This window comes from Cetorhinus maximus, chromosome 10, assembly GCF_964194155.1.
Source record: "Cetorhinus maximus chromosome 10, sCetMax3.hap1.1, whole genome shotgun sequence".
In the NCBI taxonomy this organism is placed as follows: Eukaryota; Metazoa; Chordata; class Chondrichthyes; order Lamniformes; family Cetorhinidae; genus Cetorhinus; species Cetorhinus maximus.
The window spans coordinates 66,477,035-66,501,670 of record NC_135888.1 but is presented as its reverse complement, the minus strand read 5'-3'; the positions used below and the strand labels follow the sequence as shown (position 1 = coordinate 66,501,670).

The window sequence follows — 24,636 nt, the reverse complement described above, 5'->3', positions numbered from 1 at the left end:
AGCTGTGTCCATTGGCAGATATCAATGTCTCCCATATGTTTGAGCTCTTCGTGATGTGGTTCTGCTTGCTCCAACATGACCTTAGCTTTACCCTCTGACAAATGCAGTGATTTACTCGAAAATATATTTATCACTGCACATCGATGCTACAAAAAGTCTATTGTTTCTAAATGGTGTTTGCATTTACCTTTGGCTCAAATATTCTCTTGTGAATTAGGCGGTAAATCTACTATAATTAAGATTTACTCTGTAGCACAAGCCACAGATTAATAATGATTAATTATGGCTTTGTTATTCTGCACTGCTCTAACTGTTTCTTACACAAAGACGAAAATAAAATCTATGGGAGGCAGCTGACTCAGTACACAGTATGTACACAGTATGCAAAAAAGTAGAACATTATACAATAAAGGACAATTTGAGATCGCAACAGGTTACTAATTAGGAAACACTTGTTTAAAGGCAGAGAAAATACACTCACAAAAATATAACAAATCAAAATTTGAATCAAGGATACTATAGACAGGAACCTGGAAATGAAAATGTTAGGAATGTGGGACTTTATAAGATGGTTATGTTTTGAAATGTCTCTTTTAACTTAAGGTAAAACAAAATATTCTGGATAGGGAGGCAGTGATCATACTAAACCTCTGCCCAGAAACAGCCTCAAGTGATCTGATTGTCATGGGAGAAAGAAACCCAAACCAAAACCTGTTGAAAATCAAGCGACAGTTTTCACACCTTAACACAGGAAAAGGGACACCTGCTTTTCGGAGATGGACACAGAGACATGGGGCCAGATTTCCGTCTCCGAGACACATTGCTGGAGTCAGAAGATTTTCCAACTTGGCAGACCCATGTCAGTAGAATGTGCTCCATCAGATTGGAGGTGGGGGCGCCCGTGTAATAGAGTTGGGCCCATGCCCCTGGAAGCAAGTCAGAGACGGCCACATGGGCGGCCGAGTGTCGAGATGAGTTGTTTAAAAGGCCTCTCTTGATTCTTCGGCACTTCATCCCAATTGTTAGTTTATATTTTAGGCCCTTCACCCCTCACACCTCTACCCACTCCCCATGTCACTTCCATGTCAGTGCAGGGCAGGGGTTGGAAGGGAGGGGGAATGGGGGGGGTAAATAGGTAAGGTCTTGTGACCTTACCTTTCAAAAGGTTCCCAAATCCAGGCTATGTTTCATGACGCCTTTGAGGGGCTGTTAACCATGAGTCATTGAGAAGCTAGCCTGACTCCACGAAAATTGCGGAGGGCTGGGAGATCCTAACCCCACAATCCTATGCCACTGAAAACTGGGGGCTCCGGGAACGGGGGAATCCTGGAATCGGATCCCGTCTGCCATTTTTAAATGGTCATAAGTATGAAAATCTGGGCAATGGAGAGAGGGTAAGAGAGAGAGAAAGGAGTTACTGTGTGTGGAGAATCAGCAGCTGCTGCTGTGAAAAGCTGGATTTAATGTTTTTGTGTTAACAACTAAGCAGAATGCTAGTAAAAGTTGGTTTTCTGCCTGGCCTCTTCAAATAGTTGGCACAGGTCTGTTGCATCAAACATTAAACTTTTGTAATTCAATGCTACAATTCTGTGTTTGGTATTAAATATATAATAATTCTGTATTGTCTGTCTGTAACCTGCAGGACCCATAAATCAGAAGTGTTGCCTGAAGTAGAGCCTGAGATAGCTGATTAGCTGATGAACAATCTACAGTTAGAGGTATGACATAACAGAATCCTTTGCATTTCCAATGCCACTCACATAGTGAGCAAAAGAGGTAGTGGCTGGGCAGCAAATTGAGTTTATTCCTATTTCCCCTTTGATTAGTTTACCTATCGAAAAATACAGAGCAAGGATTGCTACCATCTGTAAATTAAAGAAGCGGTGATAACGGACCATCATATTTGACCTCTGTACATCTTAAGTGCTGTAAGCTGCAGGGCTATGGGCCGGGTGCAGGAAGGTGGGATTAGAAAGGGCACCTGGGTGTCCTCGGGCTGGCATGGACAAGATGGGCTGAATGGCCTCTTTCTGTGCTGTAACTTTTCTATGGTTTCTATGAAAGGAAGGGGACAGGACTGATGGGACTTTTGGAGATTTAAGGAACAAAGAGTTGCCGAGGTGGGCCTTGCTGGCGGAAGTTGGATGTGGAATATTCAGACTGAATGTAACTGTTTTCTAAGACACCAGAGGATTCAACCTGGAAAGCTGGAATTAATTTGGGATTTAATCTTGTATTGCTTCATATCTGCCAGAAGCGTGACATAAAATAAAGATGTTTCGTAAGGCATATTTCAGTTGCAAGTTAATTGATGAGGAAGTACCTTCTCTTTAGTTTGGTGTATTAATTACTAGTTAAATAATATTTAGCAGAGTTGATTTTAGTTTGTTTGTTGGAGTAAAATTCTTATAATGTGAAATCTTGTCCTTCAGATCCTTCCATCGGTCACTCGGAATTTCATTTCTTTTTTACGAGTTATTTCTCTTTACAGGAATCGTAACAAAAAGCATAGTTAATTACCAGATTTTAAGCCAGTTCTGGCCTCAAGATAGAAATCGACATCGCACCTATCTGTTACAGTTTAAATCCCTTGAGATTTAGAATTTGTTTCATGTAATATTCTTAAACACAAAACTCCCTAAAACATACAAAACAGTAGCTGAAGTTACACAGGAAGTAGTCCTGGTTATATTTCACTGTTAGAGACATCTTGGTTGCAGTTATGTTTTAGGTGCAATTCCAAAAAACATTTATTGCAACAAGAAATTATCATGAGATGCTTCACAGATCCTTGAGACCTCGATGTACTTCCACAACAGTGCAAAGCTGCACTCCTTCCTCATCAATTAAATTTAACAATCCCAGTTGACCTTTAAAAAAATCTTGGTCAGCATTTCTAACTCTTCTGTTTGAGGGCTAGAATGGAGCATAGTATTTCATTACCACTTTCTCCTTGCACACGTCTGTTTTTGAAAAAAAATCACAAGGAGAGTAATGTCGATCTTACAAAGTTGCCCTGGTGGCTCAGTGTAGTATGAATTATCAAGCATTGGGGATGTCTAATAAATAACTTTGACTTTATTTAATTCATATTTCTATTTAAATTAGCTAGGAAACTCTGAATGTTTATTTAATTAATATTGAACAAGATGTGTGTAGATTTTAGCACAGCGCATACTGAATTAGCATGGGGATATGCAATGCTGAAACAAATTCTAGAGTGTTAAAACTGAGTGTATTACTATTGAGTTTGCTCTTGGAGCAGATCTTGTTTAATGTGTTCTAATTTATTTTGGCAACTATTTGAAAATGTACTTGATTTATACAATCTTCTTGCCCACACAACAGCTGCTGTAACACAGAAGAATGAATGAATTCAGCAAAATCATACTTTCATTGATGACTTTTAACAGTTTGCAGCTAGTAAGAGTCATTTTTTTATCCTTACCTATGATCTGAAAAGAGCTTCATTTCTCCCCTTCACAACCACCACCACACCACCGCCACCATCTACCCCACCCCACACCCCGTGTATAGTGCCGGGGCAGAGTTTTTAGCTCAGCGTGCGGGTGCACGCACGACCCGCTCAAGCATAAGATCGCGCGGGATGTTGTTGGGCGAGCATCCTGACATCATCCTGTGTTCGCACCATATTTCAGTTGGTGGGCTCGCGCAAAAGTCAGGAGCGTGCCCGCCAACAATTAAGAGGGCAACTAAGCCCATTGAAGTTCCAATTGTCCCGAATTTTTTGTGGTCCGTCCAACCTCATGGTTGGCGGACAGGCGAATCTGCCAAGCAGACTTTCCATTTTTGATGAAACCTCATCCAAGGGTGGGATGAGGTTTCTGTTATAAAATAAAAGAAGATAAAAGTGTATGGACAGAATTTCCATCATGTATATATATGTTCAGGTGACTGATTCTGATGCGTGGACCTTTCTTTGGACTTTAAAATCTTTATTTATTGCTTGTGAATTCTTCAGCTCCTTGAGGCAACTCTCGGCCTTCAGAGAGCTTTCATTCCGTGTGCCCCTGCTTACGTCAGCGCCCGCCCTCCTCCCACCCCACCCTGGTAGCGCCAACTGGTCAGCCAGCATGAAATCACGGTTAGGGGCCGATCGCGGGCGGCAGTCCATTCCCCGGCTGCTCCCGGGCCTGCCGATCGCGCCCGCATGCAGACCTAAAAATCCTGCCCCTGGATTTTGCTGACACATTTTAGAGTTTAAGTTTTTTCCAAGCATTATTATAAAGCACGAACATATCAAAAGAACATCAGCACCAGTTTATATGCTTACCTTTAGGTGAAGCTGGGGAAGGCCAATACTCTGACTCTGACTGCTGGAAGATGTCTGGAGAGTAAGCTGCTGGATATCTTGCAGATTGAACAATATCCTCACTGGTTTTGCTTTTTGTTGCTATGTAGACATATTCTGAGTAGGGAAGAAACCGCAGTGTAGAAATTTATTCTATTCCTCATACACTTCAATTGCTTCAACAGATTATGCAGTAATGGAAGTATTTTCCTCTACACCTATACATTGCTTGATATATTTTAATACTTTTCCTTCTCATTCTCTTTTTTTTCCTGAAGGTTGACTCAGGTTAATTTATGATTTATATATATCCCTCACTTTCACACTGACACACAAACTGAGAAGCAAACATGAGCAGGGCCTGGCTGATTTTTATTTTACCCCATTTATAGTAAGGATTGTTCCAGACACCGTCTGCCCAGATAACATCAGCTAACACTGCACAGACTGGAATAGATCCTATGAAGTACCTAGTGCCGCACCAGGCAGTGGTTTTACCAGATAGGTCATTTGACAAGGTAAAATTTATTTTAATTATATCTTGTTTCACATAGGGTTAACTAAAGTTTCATTTGCAGGAAACAATATAAGTGGCAATACTATGATGGAGCACAGTGTTAAATTTTAGATGCTATCTTGCACTGTCTTTTTAAAAATTCATTCATGGATCTGGGCATCGCTGGCAAAGTTCGCATTTAGTGCCCACCCCTAAATTCTCTTGAGAAGGTGTTGGTAAGCCACCTTCTTGAACAACTTTAGTACACGTGGTATATGTTCACCCACAGTGCTGTTAGGGAAGGAGTTCCAGGATTTTGACCCAGGGACAATGAAGGAATGGCGATGTAGTTCCAAGTCAAGATGGTGTGTGACTTGGAGGGGGACTTGTAGGTGGGGGTGTTCCCATGCACATGCTGCTCTTGCTCTTCCAGCTGGTAAAGGTCATAGTTTGCAAGGTGCTGTCAAAGGAGCCTTGCAACTTGTAGGTTGTGCACACTGCTGCCACTGTGTGCCAGTGGTGGAGGGAGTGAACATTTAAGGTGCTGATCAAGTAGGGTGTTTTGTCCTTGATGATGTCAAGCTTCCTGAATGTAGTTAGAGCTGTACTCATCGAGGCAAGTGGAGAGTATTCCATCGCACTCCTGATTTGTACTTTATTGATGGTGGTCAGGTTTTCAGGAATCAGGAGGTGAGTTTATCATTGCAGAAATCCCAGCCTCTGACCTGTTCTTGTAGCCGCAGTATTTATATGGCTGGTCCAGTTAAGTTCCTGGTCAATGGTAAACCCTAGGGTGTACTAGTTGCTTTAGTCAAGCCCCAGGTATAGATTATACTGGAAGTAAAATGGGAATTATTCAAAAAATTATAAAATCTTGAAAAATATCACAACTCTGTTAATTAACTGTACATGCATACCAGCCAAAGTTGCTCAGAACAAACACGATTTCGTAATATATTCGTAACTCATTGCCAATCGGACAAAAAGTTTCATCAATGCACTTTCAATGTCTAATCATCAAATATTCATAAAGTATAATAAAATGGAAGTTCATAACACAAGCAATTCCACCTAACTTAAACTTGTCAGGCACAGTTATCACAGTTGAACTAAATGACGTCAGTGGAATATGCTTTCTCTCTATTATATATTATATATTATACAAGTGGACCTGAATTTCAACTAATTTGTTTTTAGATATCCTTTTACAAGAATTTAGGCTATTGTATGCAGCATTATTTAAATAAAATGTACAACTTAATCTATCTATGTTATTCCATGCATGCTGGTTTAACTCCTGTATCATGCAATAAATTATAAAGCAGTATTTTTCAAATTTCTCTGTGTGGGAGACTCCCCCTGGAAATTTTGACACTCTCCCATGGATTCCATGTTCTCACCTCTGAAGGACACTATCAACCACGCAAAGGAAAACTCTACTTTCCTTGCATATAAATCCATTATTAGTAAATAGCCAAAAACATACAAACAAACTGATGAATTAGGAGCAAGAGTAGGTCATTTGGCCCCCCGAGCCTGCTCTGCCATTTGATAAGATCATGGCTGATCTAAGTGTAACCTTAGCTCTACTTTCCTGTCTACCCTCTATAAGCTTTGATTCTCTTGTCAATCAAGAATCTAAACAACTCAGCCTTAAATATATTCATTGGCCCTGTCTTAACTGTTCTGTGGGGATGAGAATTCCACAGACTAATGACCTCTGAGGGAAAAAAAATCTCCCCATCTCTGTCTTAAATGGGAGACCCCTTATTTTTAAATTGTTCCCCCTAGTTCTCATCCCTCCCAAAAGGGGAAACACCGTCTCAGCATCCACCCTGTCAAGTCCCCTCAGGATCTTATGGGCAGAATTTAGTCCTCGATGGGCGGGCAGGCCCCACCGGCTCGGCGGCGAAACGGGCCCCACCTCCATTTTGAGTGGGCGGGCCAATTAAGGCCCATCCAGCGGGCTGCCCGATAGGAAGCGCTTCCTGTGTAGGGGAGGAGGGATTCCCCAACTGTCTAAGTGCGCTCTTTAGCGCATGCGCGCGAAAGAGCACACTGCTCCCTGAGACTAAGTGCTGTCTCAGGGAGATTGGTGACAGTTTAAAAAACCTCAGAAATAGAAAAATAAAAAAATTATTAACATGTCCCCCTCATGTGACAATGTCACACGAGATGGGACATGTTAATAAATATGACATAAAGTTTATTAAAGATTTTTAAAATGGACATGAAACCTCATCCCGCCAATGGATGAGGTTTCATGTTTTTTCTACTGCCCACCGGGGCTCCTGGCCTGCCCACCAGCCTTAAGGTTGGATGGGCAGGGCCTTTAATTGAGTTAATTATCCTGTCAATGGCCTCAATTGGCCATTGACAGGTCGGCGGGCGGGCAGCTGATTTCGCAGTCCGCCCGCCTTCCTGAATATTTAAATGGGGTGGGATGACGTCGGGGGTTCCTCCTGGCGTCATCCTGCGTCATTTTCCTGTCGGCGAGCGGGCCCCACCCCCAAATCACCAACGGAAAAATTCTGGCCTATATGTTTCAACAAGATTACTTCTCATTATTCTACATTACAATGGATATAGGCCCAAACTGTCCAACCTTTCATCATAATATAACCCCTTCATGCCAGGAATCAGTGAAGTATACCTCCTCTGAACTGCTTCTAATGCTTTCTTAAGTAAGGAGACAAAAACTGTACACAGTACTCCAGAAGTGGTCTCACCAATGCCCTGTGCAACTGTGGCAAAACTTCCCTACTTTTATATCCCATTCTCCTTACAATAAACAACACCATTCCATTTGCCTTCCAAATCACTTACTGTACCTGCATACTAGCTTTTGTGATTCATGCCACGACACCCAGATCCCTCTTTAAAGCAGAGTTCTGCAGTCTCTCTCCATTCAAATAATATACTGCTTTTATATTCTCCCTTCCAAAGTGGACAAGTTCACATTTTCCCACATTATACCCCATCTGCCAAATTTTTTGTCCACTCATTCAACCTATCTAAATCCCGTTGTAGACTCTTTGGCCAGCATTTTACATGCCTGCTGGCATCGGGTGTGTTTGGTGGCGTGGGTGGACAATATGGCGTGATCAGTTTCATGACAGCGTGAAATAAGTTTGCGATCGTCCGCTCAGCCCACCGATGGTGGGATGCATTCCCCGCTATCAGGCGTCGGGAATCTCATTGTAATACATCAGCATATCACAATAAGGCCAGCCCGAAGGACTCATCCCTACCCCTGCTGGATCGTCTGCCCATGTTGGCAGGAAAACACGCTGACATGTTTCACAACAGCAAATAAGCAACATGCACTTGACGGACTGCACTTCGCTCGGGACTTCAAGGTTTATTTGCCTACCTTGCTTCGGTCAGCACTCACAGTCGTAAGTGCCAGGCTTCACAGACAGCACCACATCACTTTTAGGGGGGCTCACAGGTAGGTCTCTCTCTTGCAGATCAGCCATATGTAGGTGGCTTTTCATTGGCTGCACGGCAAGATCTTGCTTGGGGAAGGGGGATAAGTGGCTTCAGGCAAGTAAAGAGGCTGCAGGACGTGGGCTGTACTTGGGGAAGGAGGCTATCCCAGGGTATGTGTGTGGGGGCACATGTTGGTCAGTGTAAGTGTCCTCAAGCTGGTGAGGGCTGAAGAGGCAGTCTCCAGAGATGAGGCCAGATGGACATGTGAGGGTTTGTGTGTGAGAATGAGTGGTGATGTCCCTTGAGCTGGCAGTGAGTGAGATGCCAGTGAATATGTGATGGGTTTGAGAGTGTGAGTTTAGAGTGATTAGATGGTTGCCATACCCTGGCTGCCCTGATGAGATCATTCATCCTCTTTCTGCGTTGGATGGCCAACCTCTTCTGTGCAGCATTGGCACTGATCACCACTGCCATCGCCTACCAAACCGGAGTGGTAATGTAGCTGCCCCTCCTGAGGGTAGAGGATATCACAGTAGGCCTCCACGGCATCCAAAAGGTGCTTGAGGATTGCAATCTTCTTGCCTTTTGGGGTCATGTCTTCTTTGCTGCAGTCCTGGGCTGGAAGCACTGAGCGTAGCTGTACTTTAAATGTGGTGCCTGGGATGATGAAGCGACGAGGTGATGGTGTGGCAGGCGAATGAGAGCCCGCCCACCATGGAAACAGCGTGTTTCCCGGGAAGGTATAAGGAATGTAGTGGGTTTGGGATGATACGGCGTGAAAACCCACCATCATGGCCGGCGGGTCAAACGTTGTTTTATCTGCCCGCTACCGCACTTAGTGCAAATCTGGGACGATTCCGCCCTTTATGTCCTTATCACAATTTACTTTCCTATCCATCTTTGTGCCATCAGCAAATCTAGCAGCCATACCTTTGGTCCCTTAATTCAAGTCATTGATAGAGAGTATAAGTAATTGAGGCCCCAGCACTGATCCCTGTGGCACTCCACTGGTTACAGCTTGCCAAGCTGAACCACAAAGATAATATGCTCACAAGTCAACAAATACAATAAAAAGACAAAATCTGATCCCTGGTATCCACTGATGGACTGTAGTTTGAAAACTTAAGTTGCATGGTAGCTTCACAAGATAGAGGAATGTGAATTCTATTCAAAAACAATTTGATGGAAAAAGGCTTTTGGCTTGCCTCAAGTAAATAATACAGCTTTAATTGGTTACAAATTCTCTAAACTAAAGCCATTTTTTGTGTTTTTGTCATGTTCATCAAGGCAAGAGCTAACTAAGGCGTGACTTCAAACTCCTCCACTTTTGGCATCTACTATCAAGCACTCTGAGGGCAGGTATAACTTGAGTCAGCTCTGGATTGAAGCACTCCATATTATGTTCCATTAACTTAGAGAACATCACTACTGTTTTCAACAGTAACATACACTTGATCCCTGAGTAAGAAAGCCAATATAATGCAAACTAGTGTTGAAATATTGGTACATTTTTGCTATAGATTCATGCCCAATAGAAATCTGTTTGACTATTCAAACTTATTTTATATAAGACCTCTACAAAGAGCATCCAAAGAGGAAGATGTTATTCCTTCCACATCCCAAGAGGAAAGGCCAGTGAACAAACTTACTGCCTGCCCCTTGCTATATTTTATTACAATGTTTAACAAAATAAAATTTAAATGCCAAATTAAAGTGACCATTTTTATTTACCAGGTAGATGAAAAAACGTTGTAATGAGAATGCCATTTTAAGCATTTTGTTGTCTCAGTGTAGATGCTAATTATTGGGTGACTAATTAATGGAGTGTGTCAATTGACCGCCTGACACTGCTAGCGGGAAGTTCGGTTGATTTCAAGGGCTGGGCCTCATTAACCTTTAAGTGGTGGGCTGCAACCGTCAAATGGGGCATGCTGATGCAGCTCTCTCCTGCTAAGCTGCCATAAAATCAGATGGCCTAGAAGCTGACCAGGCCAGGGAGAAAGAGAGGGGAGAGTTAGCGATGATGGAATAGCAGAGCCTGGGGAGGCAGCAGGTTACCTTATTCCTGCTCTTCCTCGTCTTACATCAGCAATGTTAGCGCCCAGGTTTTGCCGGGTAGAGCATCTCCCAGCAAGTGATTATAATAACAAAATGGAATCCTATGAATGTCATAAGACCTCAATTTGTGTACAGTAAGGAGGCTCTCTGCTGTTTCCAGCAGACACCTGGTTTGCCCTGCAGAAGAAAACAGGAAACAGCAAGAGATTGGGACTGTGACTCCAGCACCACTGTTTCAACTCATTCATTCCCCATTTCCACTGGGCAGGGGGAAAAGACTTAATCTAAGATTTCTATACTGATATTTATATATTTTTTAAACAATGTACCTAACATCTTTAAATATTAATAGATGAATTCTTGTACATGTAAGATCATATGAAATGGACATTTAGACAGGTGGACACAGTTGGGTATCACTTCTAGAAAGCACTGGTGACAGACAGCCTTGTGTAGACCTCCTTGAAATGCTTTCTCTCCTGCTTGAAATGGTTGCAAACCCACCCTGACTATGATCTTATTGATAAAATTTGAACCCATTTAATAGCATTGTTTTGAAAAAGGTAGTTTACCATTTCTGCACGAAGCACCATCTGCAAATTTTTGACCTCCTTAAATCTGATAGCCTCATAAATACTGAGTATAACAGATACCACAATAGCTCAATGGAGGTTTAGCAGTAGGGGTAACTTCAATTTCAAGTCCTCTCTAATTTAATGTACTTAAATAATTAGTTTATTAATTTCTTAGCTCTTGGACATTTTCACTTCTGTTTTTAAATTTTATGAAGGTGGTATTCGAACTCATTTTCTTAAATAGGAACCATTCACTTGACATATATCATGGGTCCACTAATAGTTCCACTAAAAATCCAGCAGATTTACTTAACAGCAACAATATAGAATAAACATTGCGCACAATATATCACATTATATTTCTGTTGAGAGCAAACACTGATTATGTATTCTCCCAATGCCTGAGAGTAATTGTCAACAGAACTAAGAATGAGACCCACTGAATAACATTGCAATGTCAAACATTGAGTATTTGACCCAAGCATTGACCAGAATATCATACTAGCCAAATGGGTTAAGGGTTTTCAAGTGAACACTGAGAATGTAATCACTATGCAACCCAAGCTGCTTTTCTCTATCCGATTAATAACAGTTGTCAGAATTTATAACGCCAGACATATTTCCCAGTGCATTGGAGATTTGCAGTGAAATAGGATAATCACAGAGGCAAAATGAGAGCTACAATATTGGAAAAGAAATAGAACAGGAATTACACAGCTCCAAACAAGCCAATATGATGTAGACATAGAAACAGCTCTTATTTGGGAAGTTTCCAGTTGTGTTTTCCCCTGCATTGCTGTACTATATTTCATTGCAGACCTGTTCAACTTGTGCATATCTCTGCAACATAAGCAAACCTCTTCCTGTGCAAGTGTAGATAAACATTAGAGAGCAAAAGAAATCACAGCCCATTGTCTGAGGAAACATCTAAATGAAAATGGAATAGCTGTGGTTATGTGACTTTTTTTCAAATCACAGGATCCTTTCAAATCAACGTTGCTAATACAATTTCCGTCAATTACATTTTTGTTGCAGTGTTCATCAATATTAAAAATAGAAGACAAACCAGAGTCAAAACATATGAAAAATATGAGCATTAATAATATGTTAGCCTCTAGCCCCATGAATTTCCTCAGAAATTACTATTTTTGCCTCCAGTACCAGGACAAGTATTAGAGGAACTCATCACACTGCATACATCCATGTCTATTTGTAGATATCCTCCTCAAAAACTTAAGTACATGTAACCTTGGCCTCTGGTACTGGGAGATTGTGGGCTTATTTTTTCAAATCACCTGGCTATAAGTCCTGTCCCTGTATAAAAACTTAGTTATGCATATATTCCTTCTGTTTGTCTGTCAACCATTAAAAACACTAGATTTCCTTACTTTTTCTCATTTATATTAACCCTTACTTCAATGGCAGCCTTAAGGAATCCAATTCCTTGCTACCAGAGTGATTCCAGTGGCATAGGATAATAGTATTTCTGATGACTATAACAATGACATATTTACTGTGCAAAATCCATCAGTAAATCCTCTAAAAAGTAACAGTACTTCCTTACCTTATCAATAAACATCTTCATATTATTCAAAGTCATTAGGATCTCTAATGCTAGTGCACTAGTATCCAAACAAAAAAGTATTAAAATCCTGAAGGCAAAGGATGAAAGTAGAGGTGAAAATAAAACCTTAAGACCTAATCATATTGAGCAACACTGCAAACATCTTGTGAGCGAGTTATTAAGTGGTACTTACTTACAGTATTTGGGGGAAAAATTAATGGCCCCAGCCACCTTTGCTGAGCAATAGGGGATATCTGTAGAGTTCTCAGGGCTATACAATAAAATACAAAGACATTCAGCGCTTCTTATTTAACTGTAACTGGTGTAGTTAGATGGTTTACAAGTTAAACGCTAAGATGTTCTAGTAAATCCAATGTTAAAAAGGTATTATTACTCAGAGAAAAAGTATCTCTGAGGTAGAATGATTAATGGGGGAATATGATTTCTGCACTGGTATGCAGACAAGATGTCTTAAGTAAGTACACAGCCTTACTGTTACAAGAGTGTTCGTTTTTAAAAAAAAATACAATTTCTAATTCATTTTTTGGCTATATTAAAAAAAAACAATAAGACAATGGAAGACTGCCATCCAGCTATAATAATCAAACTTGCATTCCACCCAAATGGGATGAAAAGGAACAGATACTCAAACCCCTCTAGAGCATGAAAGACCCCATCTCCTGTTGGCTTTTAAACAATCCTGAAACTTCACAAAAGTTCCTGAGGTGAGGCATCAAAATTACAATTACCTGTTCAAAAAAACAATGACTACAACAGACATGGATTAATCAAATTCCTCTGGAATATAAAGCCAATCAGACTTTAAGAACTGTTTACCAAGCCAGAGAGATCAGAGAACAGAATGCTGTACTGAAAGGCTGCAAAGAAGCTATGTCCTCTCTCGCTAAAGTGATCTATTAGGAATAAATTGTGGAAATCTGCTCCATACAACTGCACCCAGGAAGACAATTGAACAAAATGGCTACAACACAGAATCACCGCATTAAAACTGGCCAAAGGAGAGCTAACCGTATACTCCTTTGTTTAATGTTCTTCACGAACTGTAAATTAATATTTAAGTCTATCCTCCAATGCTACCATCTGTACGTGTGTGTGTGTGTGTGTGTGTGTGTGTATATGTTTAGGGGGAGGGGGCGCAGGTGCATGTATGAATAATGGTTACCTACTTTTTTTTAAATTTAGGAAGTAATTTCAATAAACTTATCTTGTTCTTTGTTTAAACTCAGAAAATCTTTCTGATTATTTATAATCTGAAAGCGTAAATCGTGGGACTCTTGCAGTATTGGCAAAGCACACGCTCTCTAAATTTACAAACAAAATTCCTGGCCTGAATTTTACCCTTGGTGGGCAGATGTGATCAGCAGGCCCGCAACTGGTTGGGAAATGGGCTACCGTCCGCGATCAGCCCCGAACCGCGATTTCACACTGGCTGGCCAATTAAGACCTGCCCAACGTGAGATGCATCCTTCCAATGGTTGGGAAGGGGTGGGCGGGGGCCTGTCAGCCGCCAGGTCCAATGGCGACCCGGCAGCCAGTTTAAAAATGGTACAGCCAGCTCCTTGAAGGCTGCCAGGGAAGAATATATCTTCTGTGTTGTGAACACAGAAGTTATGGCATCAAGTGCGGCTGGAGATGCCGGGCGGGGGGGCAGGTCAGGTGGGCACTCGGCCCCCCTGGTTTTTGGATGAGTGCCTCAGGGTCCTCCTGGAGGAGGTGGCTCCCTAGCAAAAAGAGGTGGGAGGAGGTGGCAGTGCTGGTCAGCAGCCACGACAGTGTGCGGTGCACATGGGTGCAGTGCCTCAAAAGGTTTAACGACCTGCTGCGTTCGGGAAGGGTGAGTGCCATGTTGGGCATGGATCAGTGTGTTGAAGTGTTAAGGGCTGGCTATCCTCCCATGGAGCCCAGGGGTGTTAAAGTCTGAGTGCCAACTGTCAATGATGCCGGAGCTGGCCAAGGGGGTGAGCCCTGGCTGCCTGGACTGATTGCCTGCAGCTCGAGGGCCACAACTTCTATGAGCCCTGCAAGGTGCTCCTCAGGCGGGGTTGGCCAGGCTGCAATGGCGCTGCAGGTAGAGAGTGGACTAATCCATGTTCCTCTGTCCTTTCAGCAGAAGACAACCCATAGCAACATTGAAAGGTCATGTACTGCCTGAAGACCCCAAATCTTCTCATCCTATCCAAATTCAAGCAGGATGCCATGGAGCTGGAGAGGCGCCACGCACCTTGGTCAACTGGCCGCAGAGAGGCTGGCGTGTCAGACGAAGGTAAGAGTGCAGTGCACAGGGGTGAAAGTTTTGGATGGTGCAAACATCCTTCTGTAGTCTCATCATTGATGGGAGCCTCACAACTGGATTTCCCATTGATCATTGACAGACAATGGAACCATGATGCAGATCATAATTGTCTCACCAGGGTGCCTGGCATGCACAGTGATGGTGTGATGACTTGATGACATGTTGTTGTTATCCCTTAGATTCGCCAGCACGCACTCACTTGCAGGACTCCAAAGAGCCATCCCTGACGCCAGAGGTCCGCCAGGCTTCACATGCACCTGCATCACACCTGCTCTCTGAACCAGGCACCAGTGCAGATATCAGCACCTCGGTGGATGTTAGATCCCCAACTAGAGTGTTGGGGCACAGCAGTGAGGGCACTTCACATTGGCTTGAGGAGCAGGCACAGGCAGAGAATGTCCAGGGCGCCAGCAGTCGGAGGACTGCTGGAGATCAGGATGAGGCTCAGTTGAAAGCAGATGATGAGCCTCTGGAGTCGTCCGTTAGGCGACAGATGCTGGGTGTCCAGCAGGAGGATCTGGCGGAGATCCATGAGGGTATGCGTGCCATGGTCTCTGTTGTGGAGGAATGAAGGATGAGCCTTGAGTTGAACCTCATGGCCGAGCGCACTGCCTCCTCCATTGAGTGGTGACTCTCATGGAGAGACAGCTCCAGGAACATGATCAGGGGTTCCTGGGGTTGAGCTCAGTCTGCAAGTTCTCACACAGCCAATGACCTCAGGTGGTCAGTGCCAGTGTGGGAGATGGATGTATCCTAGCTAGGTGCCCGTCCATCAATGGTGAGCAGGGAGGTCCAGAACGACCTCACATTGGCACACGAGCTGCTTGTCATCTCTGTGGGCTCCTCTTAGGACGCTCTGGATGACAGCAGCAGCATTTCCGCCCCTCTGCCAGTTACCATGGCATCTGATGAGGCTACAATGACTAGGGAGATGCCAGCCGTGGCACTGGCCGCTCTCTCCCAGGTGGGGCCAGCACAGGCTCCATGAACCAGAGGACGCCCGCCAAGGTCATCAAGGCCAACAAGACACCAGAGTCAGCAGGCTGTCTCCAATGCTGGTGCCAGTGAGGTTGTGGGGGGGTTGCATGGGGGGGTTGCGGGGGGAGGGAGCAGGGGGGGTGGGGGTGGCACCAAGACATAGCTCTCGTAAACGTATGTTTAAGGCACCAAGAGCACAAGAGGGACTGGTCACGGGTGATCTTCTGTTGTGTAATGTTTTGTTTATGTTTACTGGTCTGGCAATTAAGACCAGAGGAGGTAATGTTAATTTTTTTGGATTATCAAAATGAGATAAATTTTGATTTTGTCCTAATGGCCTAGGTATGCTTCACCTTTGTATTTTTTTGGTGCAGGGCACGCCAGTATCTAATGCTGTATGTGAGTGGCTCTAAACTTTACTGCACAGGCACTGAGTGGACTTTGGGTCCAAATGAAAGGGTCATTTGAGGGGAGGCGGTGGCGTCATGGCATTGTCACTGGATTGGTAATCCAGAGACCCAGGGTGCTGCTCTGGAGACCCGGGTTTGAATCCCACCTTGGGGTGGAATTTGAATTCAATAAAAAAAATTCTGGAATTAAAAGTCTAATGATGACCATGGGGCCATTGCCAATTGTCATCAAAACCCGTCTGGTCCACTCATATTTGGGTTTGTGAGATATCTGCCTAACCTAGTCTGGCCTACATGTGACTCCAGACCCACAGCAATGTGGTTGACTCTTAAATTCCCTCTAAACAAGGGCAATTAGGGATGGTCAATACATGCTGGCCTAGCAAGCGATGCCCACATTCCAAGAACGAATAAAAAAAACAAAAATTTCAGACATCCAGGATGTCCTGGCATGAGGTGGAAGTAGAACTTTGGCAGCCTAGCATTGGAACAAGGTGTCCCTTCATCCCTAAAGGATTCAGAGGTCTACCACCATGCCCTCACTGTGCTCCTCTTCTGGCTCACTGGATTCATCCTCTGTGGATTGTGGAGCTGTGTCAACATCCTCTTTCTCCAGTTGGCCCCTATTGCCAGTGCCAGATTGTGGAGAGCGCAGGATGGTTCAGGCATCGGAAGCGAATCTTCAGAAGACCTGTGGTCTTCTCTATCACCACCCTTATGGAGGCACGACTCCTATTATAACACTGCTTTGCTTCTGTTCTTGGGTGGCAAAGAGGCATCATAAGCCACCTTTTCAACAGATAGTCCTTGTCACCCAGCGGCCATCCATCCAGTCGGGCTGGAGCACTGAAGAGTCTCGGCACTTGGGAGTGTCTCAGGATATAAGCGTCATGGGAGCTGCCTGGGTACCTTGCACAGACTTGTAGAATCAGCATCCTGTGATCACACGCTATCTGCACGTTCATGGAGTGGAAGCCCTTCCTGTTGACGAAGGCACCGGGCTCACCTGCTGGTGCCTTGATGGCCACATGTGTGCAGTCTATTGCACCCTGGACGCGGGGGAAGCCAGCAATCGGTGCAAAGCCTCTGACTTGCTCAACCTGGCTGGCCTCTTCTGTATGGAAACGAATAAATGTCATTACCCGCCTGAACAGAGCTTCTGTCACCAGCTTGACGCAGCTGATTGGGACACTACACTAAGACCCCCCACTGACCCCTGGAAAAGCCAGAGGCATAGAAGTTGAGGGCCACTGTGACCTCCAGAGCCGCTGGCATGGGGTGTCCACCCACACAGTTGGAGCTGATCTCAGGCCCAATCATCTAACAAATGGAGGTCACGGTCTCCCTGGAGACGCGGAGCCTCATTTGGCATTGCACCTTGGACATGTTGAGGTAGCTGCATCACCGCTTGTACACTGGCAGCAGGATAGTAGCGTCTTCTGTGGCCCCTTTCGTCTTGGACTGCCTGCTGGCCCTGCGCCCTTTGTGCCTGCGCCTCTCCTCCCACAGGTCGCTCGCCTGGAAGCTGCATTGGGACACCTGGCCTCCTCGCCCTTCTGCCCCTCTCTTCCTCCTCAGAGGAGGTACCTCCAGCGGAGAGCACAATCCCCATTACCAGGGTAACAGAAGGTTTTCTGATACGTGGAATGGTCCACACGGTCAAAATCCTCCGGGGGTGTTGGAGACACCAAAGAGCTCTGAAAAGAAGCCTGGAAATGCTAAGAATGAAGCTCAGAACAGAGATGAAGCTGTCAAGTTCAAATAGACAACCAGCAGAAAACTATCCCCTAAACTCCTCACTACTCACAATGGCAATGCTGCAGACCCTTTTTATCCTGCCCTTGGATGAGGTTATGCAAAATGTGAGCTGCCTATTTTGCCCGTGCAACAAGCGCGAAATTGCATGTAAAATTGGGTTCAGTTGGGTTTTTAATGGCATTAAGTGGGCCTCTTAACTGATGATAGGCCCGACTCTGACTCCAATGCGCGCCCACCGACCCGAAGATTGCATGCATGTGGGATGACAATGGGGCACTCGCCCGATGTCTTCTCGCGCTATTTACGCCCGATTGTGTCAGGCGCATGCCCACCCGCGATGTGTAAAATTCTGCCCCCTGTTACAGTCAGACCTGGAGTGCTAGAATAGGGGAGTCATTTCACTCCTCCTCAAGTAACACTTACACTTAAGGATGGATTTGAACTCCTGGATGGGAGGACAGTGGAATGTATGGGTCTCGTGTTCATTGATCCAGCACTGTGTTGTCAAGGAGACAGCATCTAGCCTTAAAAGGTGTGTTCCACTGGTTCGTTAATAATGGACAAGAGTTCAAGTGAGAGCACGTAAAGCTATCAACACCATCAATCTCATCAGCACTTTATCAATTTTACGGTGACAGTCTATCCACCTTAGAGAGAGTCTACCTACCTCACAGTGAGAGTCCACCCACTCAGTGACAATCTATCAAGTTCACAGTGATGGTCTACTCATCTCAGTAACAATCTACTAACTTTTCAGTGACAGTCTACCAACTGCACTGTGACAGTTTACCAACCCTGGCAATAATTTCCTAAGTGTGCATAACTAGGGCAGGATGGACATTGATCATGTCACATGATCAACAAAATAGCTTGTTGAAGATACCTTCATGTCTTGACAAAGTTTTTTACTTAGGACCAGAATTCTTTTCTCGAGAATTTTATTAAATAATGTACGGTATGTGTCTCTCAAACGGTTCTACTCCATAGACTAAAGCAGGTCAAGCCAAGGGCCCTCACACCAACCCATGGTATACAGATGAGATAGTGGAAACCAAATTTTACTTGGTTATGCTATAACTGACCTTGGAATACTTGATGCTGATACTGGGTGTAGAAAATAGAAAATCAGCATCAGTGCCACACAACACCTTTACTTCAAAAAAGTACAAATGTAACTGCCCCATCCAAAAATATAGAGCGTATTAATGTTTTTCTTTCCTTTATACAAGGCTTACTTGCAAATGAAGATAAAACTCAACTTTTACGTATGGGTGAAATTCAACTTCAGCTGAGAAGAGATTGAAACTTATCAGATTGGCCATTTGTTACACACTCTGCGCAATTGTCCTTAAGGAAATATATTACAGAGAGTTGATCCACTTCCATCTGTTTCCCTGTCAAAGTTGAATTTCACGGTAGGAGGAAGGACATTCATTAATATCGGGATTGTTACAGTATATGCAGGATACTGAGTGGGAAAAAATATAACTTTGGTTTCAGAATGTCCATTGCTATTTTGTCATTCTCTCAGACTAAAGTTACATAGCCATTATCAAGGTATTGAGAGCTGAATGAGGGTCTCAGAGTGACAATCCTAATCCTATATTGTCCAGAAACACTATAAAACCTATTACGGTTTATTTACTAAATATTTTATACAATCGCTTTTGTAACTGTAATAAATGCATGATCATAATTCTTTTAGTCTCTGAAGGGAAAGGCTCTAAGTCATCATTCTTTCTGTAATCCATGGCCAACTATCTTTTATTCAACATTAAATTTTATAGCTAATAATCCACTTGTCCATTTCTAGTACAAACCTAGCAATCTATTATTCTACCAGTAATTCTTGCCTATTTACATTGTTTTACATGTGATACATGCCTCAACTATTGTTCCGCGGATACTAAATCCCCCACCAACTATTACGCCATTTGGCCATAACAAATCTGGACACATGAATTTAGAATGGATTTTACCACAGTATTAAGTCAATATTTACATGCATTTGAGGATGCAAATTTTATTGTCAAATTCATTAATCTTAGGTGCATTAAAAAAGACACAAAGGGCAACTAAAAGCAAAATCTAATTTAAGATATACTAGGCAATAAGTTCCTGCTTCACATGCTATCGGAGTTCTACCCCCAAAAAGAAAACCTTCACAGAACCTTCATAACCATAGTTGAATTCCTGTAACAGTGTGATATAGGAAACAGACTGTTGATATGGAGGCTTTTTACTTTTATAAAAAACTTACAATGAAATCCAGACACTGAACAAATATGTGAAACTAACAATAAAGCAGAGAGTATTACTTACAGCACAATGATGAACCAAGGCGTGGTTAGCAGACAGGAAGATAGTCAAGCATCAGCAGAGTGAGGAGGGTAAGAGAAAGGATAAATGAGAAAAAAAGTTGTTGAAGAGAAAGTATCACTTCTTTTCCCTGGCTAGGCAGGATATAACATTTTTAGAAATAGCATCTATTTTTGCATCATATTTCAAGGATGAACTGCAAAAGTTTAATTTTTGCTGTACAACAGTTGCAGAAAAGCACACAACCATGATTTTTCTATCACTGTCAATACCTTTTGACATGAGGTTGTAATAACATGCTAATGACTTAAGACTTATTGGCTATTTCATCTAGGAGAAATTCTTCTTTTAAACTACCCATTTCTCTTACGATCTTAGGTTATGGGTAAATTCACAGGCTCCTGCTTTTCTTCAGCATAAAAAGAGGTTGGACAAAAAGGCAAAAGCAAAATACTGCAGATGCTGAAACTCCAATGAAAGGTCATTGACCTGAAACGTTTAACTCTGTTTCTTGCTGCACAGATGCTACCTGACCTGCTGAGTATTCGAGCATTTTCTGTTTTTATTGGACAAAGGAGGGATTGGTACATTAATGACCCTACTATTGAAACTCATATCTATAATGATTTGGAACTATACAGGGTTTATTATTTTGCACCAGCTATTTTAAGTAGATACTCATACATGAGATGATGGGAGAAAATGTTGTCTTGTACACATAATATGTGGTGTGTCTGAAAGGATCACAGCCGGATCTAATTGGTCATTCTGTTAGTCAATCCTTTTGTAGGGAAATAGTTGGGGGAAAAAAAACTTCTAAATTCCTGCCTAGGGTCAACATAAAAAGAACAAGGATCCACATGTTGGTAGTCAGTTGGGAAAAAAAATAAGCAAGACAGACAAAGCCTACAATTTATTTTGGTATCAGCACAACAATGTGAAAATCAGGCCTAATAAACTGCACTAATCTTAAGGATTATTCACCATTTTATTTGAAATTTATTGCATTTCAACAAGGGTTGCATGGAACAAATTGAATTATTGTAATAATGTGTGATATACAAATTAGATTTTCTACTTTTTCTGAACTGTACCCTTAAAAACCAAGGGAAAGTAACACTGACTAGTTCAATAATTTATTTTAAATTTTTAAATTGTACAACCATGCTGACAGCATCAATTCCAATTTGTAAGAAATGGATTTAAAATTTGAATTGATCTCACCAGCTTTTATTTAACTGGGCTTTACTGAAGGCTATTCTACATCTTTTAAAATTGCAAACATTGAGAGGATTAAGTATAAGAGTCAAGCAGATAGTACCATGCCGCTTATAGATTGGGGGCTTCCTGTAGATATTAGAGATTTCTCCACTTGCTAAAGAAAAAGAGAAGAAAGCAAGGATAGTCATTGTTAATGCAATTTAACCTGCAAAATGTATTAAACTAAAATAATCATACTGAAATAGTGTATTATTCTGAAAAAGCATTGACCGAGAGGGATGTACTTCAGTTAATTATAGGATCTTAACAGTGCACAAGCAATCTGCCAGGAGATATATCTTGGACCCGTGTCATAATTGCTTAAATTGTAGCTTCAGGCTCCATGACTTAAAATCATTAATGAACCTGATATATATCAACTTAGTTGACTGTTTACCCCTTTCTGAACTGTGTTGACAGCCAAATTCCAACATTATTAACAAAGTTGGTTGATTAATATTACTGGTTATGTTCTATTTTAAGATGTTTTTGATTGCAATTTGAATATAATATTCACTGTATACATGTACTGCATACTTGAAATATGCCATGAAAGTGGCCTTAAAAACAATTCAAGCAAATGCAATGAATGCAGCAGCATGAGGATGAGATCTTTGGAGCTTAGCAATGCATTGTAGCAATGGTACATGCCTGAGTGTGCAATCAGGTGACAAGCAATTTCCACTGAAAAGAAAACCATCAGAATGCCAACAAACATAAATGATAGAAATTTTAGCACTTTCATGGCATAAACAAAATGTTGAATGTTTGTTTGATAAGAAAACTATTCCACTCATGACTCAGCATACATAACCTACATAAAGTGGCTTACAAGTCTGGTCATTCATTAACTTCACCTTAATCCATTGTGGAGGCATGCACTATTGGTTATGTATCACATACATAAGTATAAAAGTAGGAAGATAGCAAGAGTTACCCTAAAGCAGTGACACAGCTGCAGGTTGCTGTACACCAATTTAACCCCATGAATATTGTATTTTGGTACATTTTCAAAAGTATGCAATTTGACAATAAGTCTGCAAATCACTTAATATTTTGGCTGCTTGTAAAACTATTTTCTTCTCTCACTAGACCAAGCACTGTCCCCTGACTGAAGGGATGAAAATGGTGACATGTTTTCAGACTGCTATTTTTACTCTAGAAGATGAGTGTAAGTGGCTATACAATGTGCTCAGTCCATTTCGCTAGGATGTGCCTAGTTCCTGTTCTCTGTCTTCCCAAATGCACAGCTATGATTTATTGGTGCAAAACCATTTCATATGCTGCTCTGGCACTATGTTAAAGTGCTAATGAAATGCACCATCTTGTTGCCTTTTGAAATATTTTGACATAATGAATGAGACATGCAGAAATGCAAAAGATGTCAGATGCTCAACATGTGTTAAGACACCATGAATGGCATTTAAGGCATGCATAGAGAGCTCCTGCTCTATATTAATTTAAGAGACAGCCTCATATTGCATTCTCATTAAGCATTTTCAACTCAAGTTGTCACGAGTTGGGTGAAAATAGCCACCTTAGGTCACTCTGGGCTATAAATTTGAGAATGTATTTATTCCCAAGTAGTATCATAGTTCTCAAAGTGTTAAGTAATCGACAACCATGGGAACCTTTTGTAAAACACAGTTGTTTGCAGAAAAAAGATGTACATAAAAGCAGTTTTCTTTTCTATTAAGAGCTCTGTAGCAAAAGACAAGTACCAAATGGATAGCAGTGGAATATGCAGTTTAGTCTTGCAATATGTAATCTTTAACCATGAGTTGCATTCATTCTGGTTAAAGAATGCAATTCACTTCCATGCCTCTCACTCACTCTACTTAGAAGCAAAAGTTTAGTAATCAAATTGAAGTTTTATATCCCAATATCAAAAAGTTTAAGGTGGTTTTTCATTGTGCCTGGATAAACTGCATGTCCCACTGCTCCACCTATTTTTGCTACACTATGTGCAATTTTACACTTGAAAGTATTAGCTTAATATAAAATAGAAATGCCATTGTTTGCACTAATGCATTCAAGCCATGCTGGTGAGTGCATAAGCTCCTACCTGGTATATGGAAATGTGTAGGTGTCTGGGCAGGGCTTGGCTTGATGTCTAGTTGGGTATAATAAGGTGAACTCCGACCACTTTCAGTGCCTCCAAAGAATTGCAAAGAAAGCAGCAAAAACAAATAAATCAAAGGCAAAGGCTCTGAAGCAAATATGAATGAGTAATCTCCTCATGTCCTTCCAGCAAAGAACTTGCACTGTCAAGGAAGTCACACCTCTTGCTTTTGTCAGTTCATAATGTGTTCTGGTTACGCTGTCAAGGCAGTTGCATTTCCACCGAGGGAATGACAGTCACCATCGTCAATTCAGATTCATCTGTTTTCTTTTATTTGAGAACATTAATTTGATGTCAAAAGATCAGGAAATCGATCACAAGATTCCAACACTTGGTGGCTAATTCCAGAACTTTTAAGACTCAAAACAATGGGGGAGATTCAGTTTCCTTACTTCCACTCACCCACTGCCTCATACCCCAACCCGCCCTACAGTAGCAGGTTTCTGTGTAAATAGATGCCACTTTGTGACTTCCTTGCCAGAAAATATAGTAAATGAAACTCCTGGCCACATTGTTTGCACCTTGCTATGTGAAGCACCAAAACTAAAATTGAGGGTTCTCATTTATATAAATTCTTGTTCTCACAATATGCCTTTATAAACAGACAATGCATTTTCCAATTGCCTTTTACATCTTGTCATATCAAATGCAATTTTCTGTCAACCAGAAACCACAATGATCAAATCCACTGTATCTTTGACAGTTGACCTCAAGTCTCCCTGGACAGGTAAAAGCAACTTTTCTTTCAGTCAAGAAATCTAGCATTTTCACAATTTTTCAGATCATATTAGAAGAGATCATATTAGAATTGTCATGTAATAATATCTTTGTAACTATGTATGCTTTTTTCTCTAATTCAAACAATTGTAACTCCAATAATAAAAAAATGCCAAATACAAATTAAATAATTTAAAAATTTGTATTAAATATTAAAATTAAGAGATATACTTTCCATTTAGCAAAATTATTCTTTGAGTGGCAAACCATCTAGTTGAAAGATTTAATATTTTGCCGAGACTTTGTTTTCTTTTAGGATGA

At 42.0% G+C, this 24,636-nt stretch overlaps 1 protein-coding gene across 9 annotated transcripts in view; it reads right to left on the bottom strand.

The window, feature by feature from the left end:
- The window catches only part of ablim3 (actin binding LIM protein family, member 3), a 335,178-nt gene that overhangs the window by 26,097 nt on the left and 284,445 nt on the right, over nucleotides 1-24,636 (bottom strand). For 5 of the 9 annotated variants that reach the window (XM_078550574.1, XM_078550577.1, XM_078550575.1 and 2 more), the window contains one exon: nucleotides 4,295-4,429. In XM_078550574.1, coding sequence (XP_078406700.1) covers nucleotides 4,295-4,429 — 135 coding nt within the window. Of the gene's footprint in view, nucleotides 1-4,294; nucleotides 4,430-21,537; nucleotides 21,592-23,541; nucleotides 23,632-24,636 lie in introns of all 9 variants that reach the window. The other 4 variants (XM_078550576.1, XM_078550578.1, XM_078550579.1 and 1 more) reach the window with 2 other exon arrangements.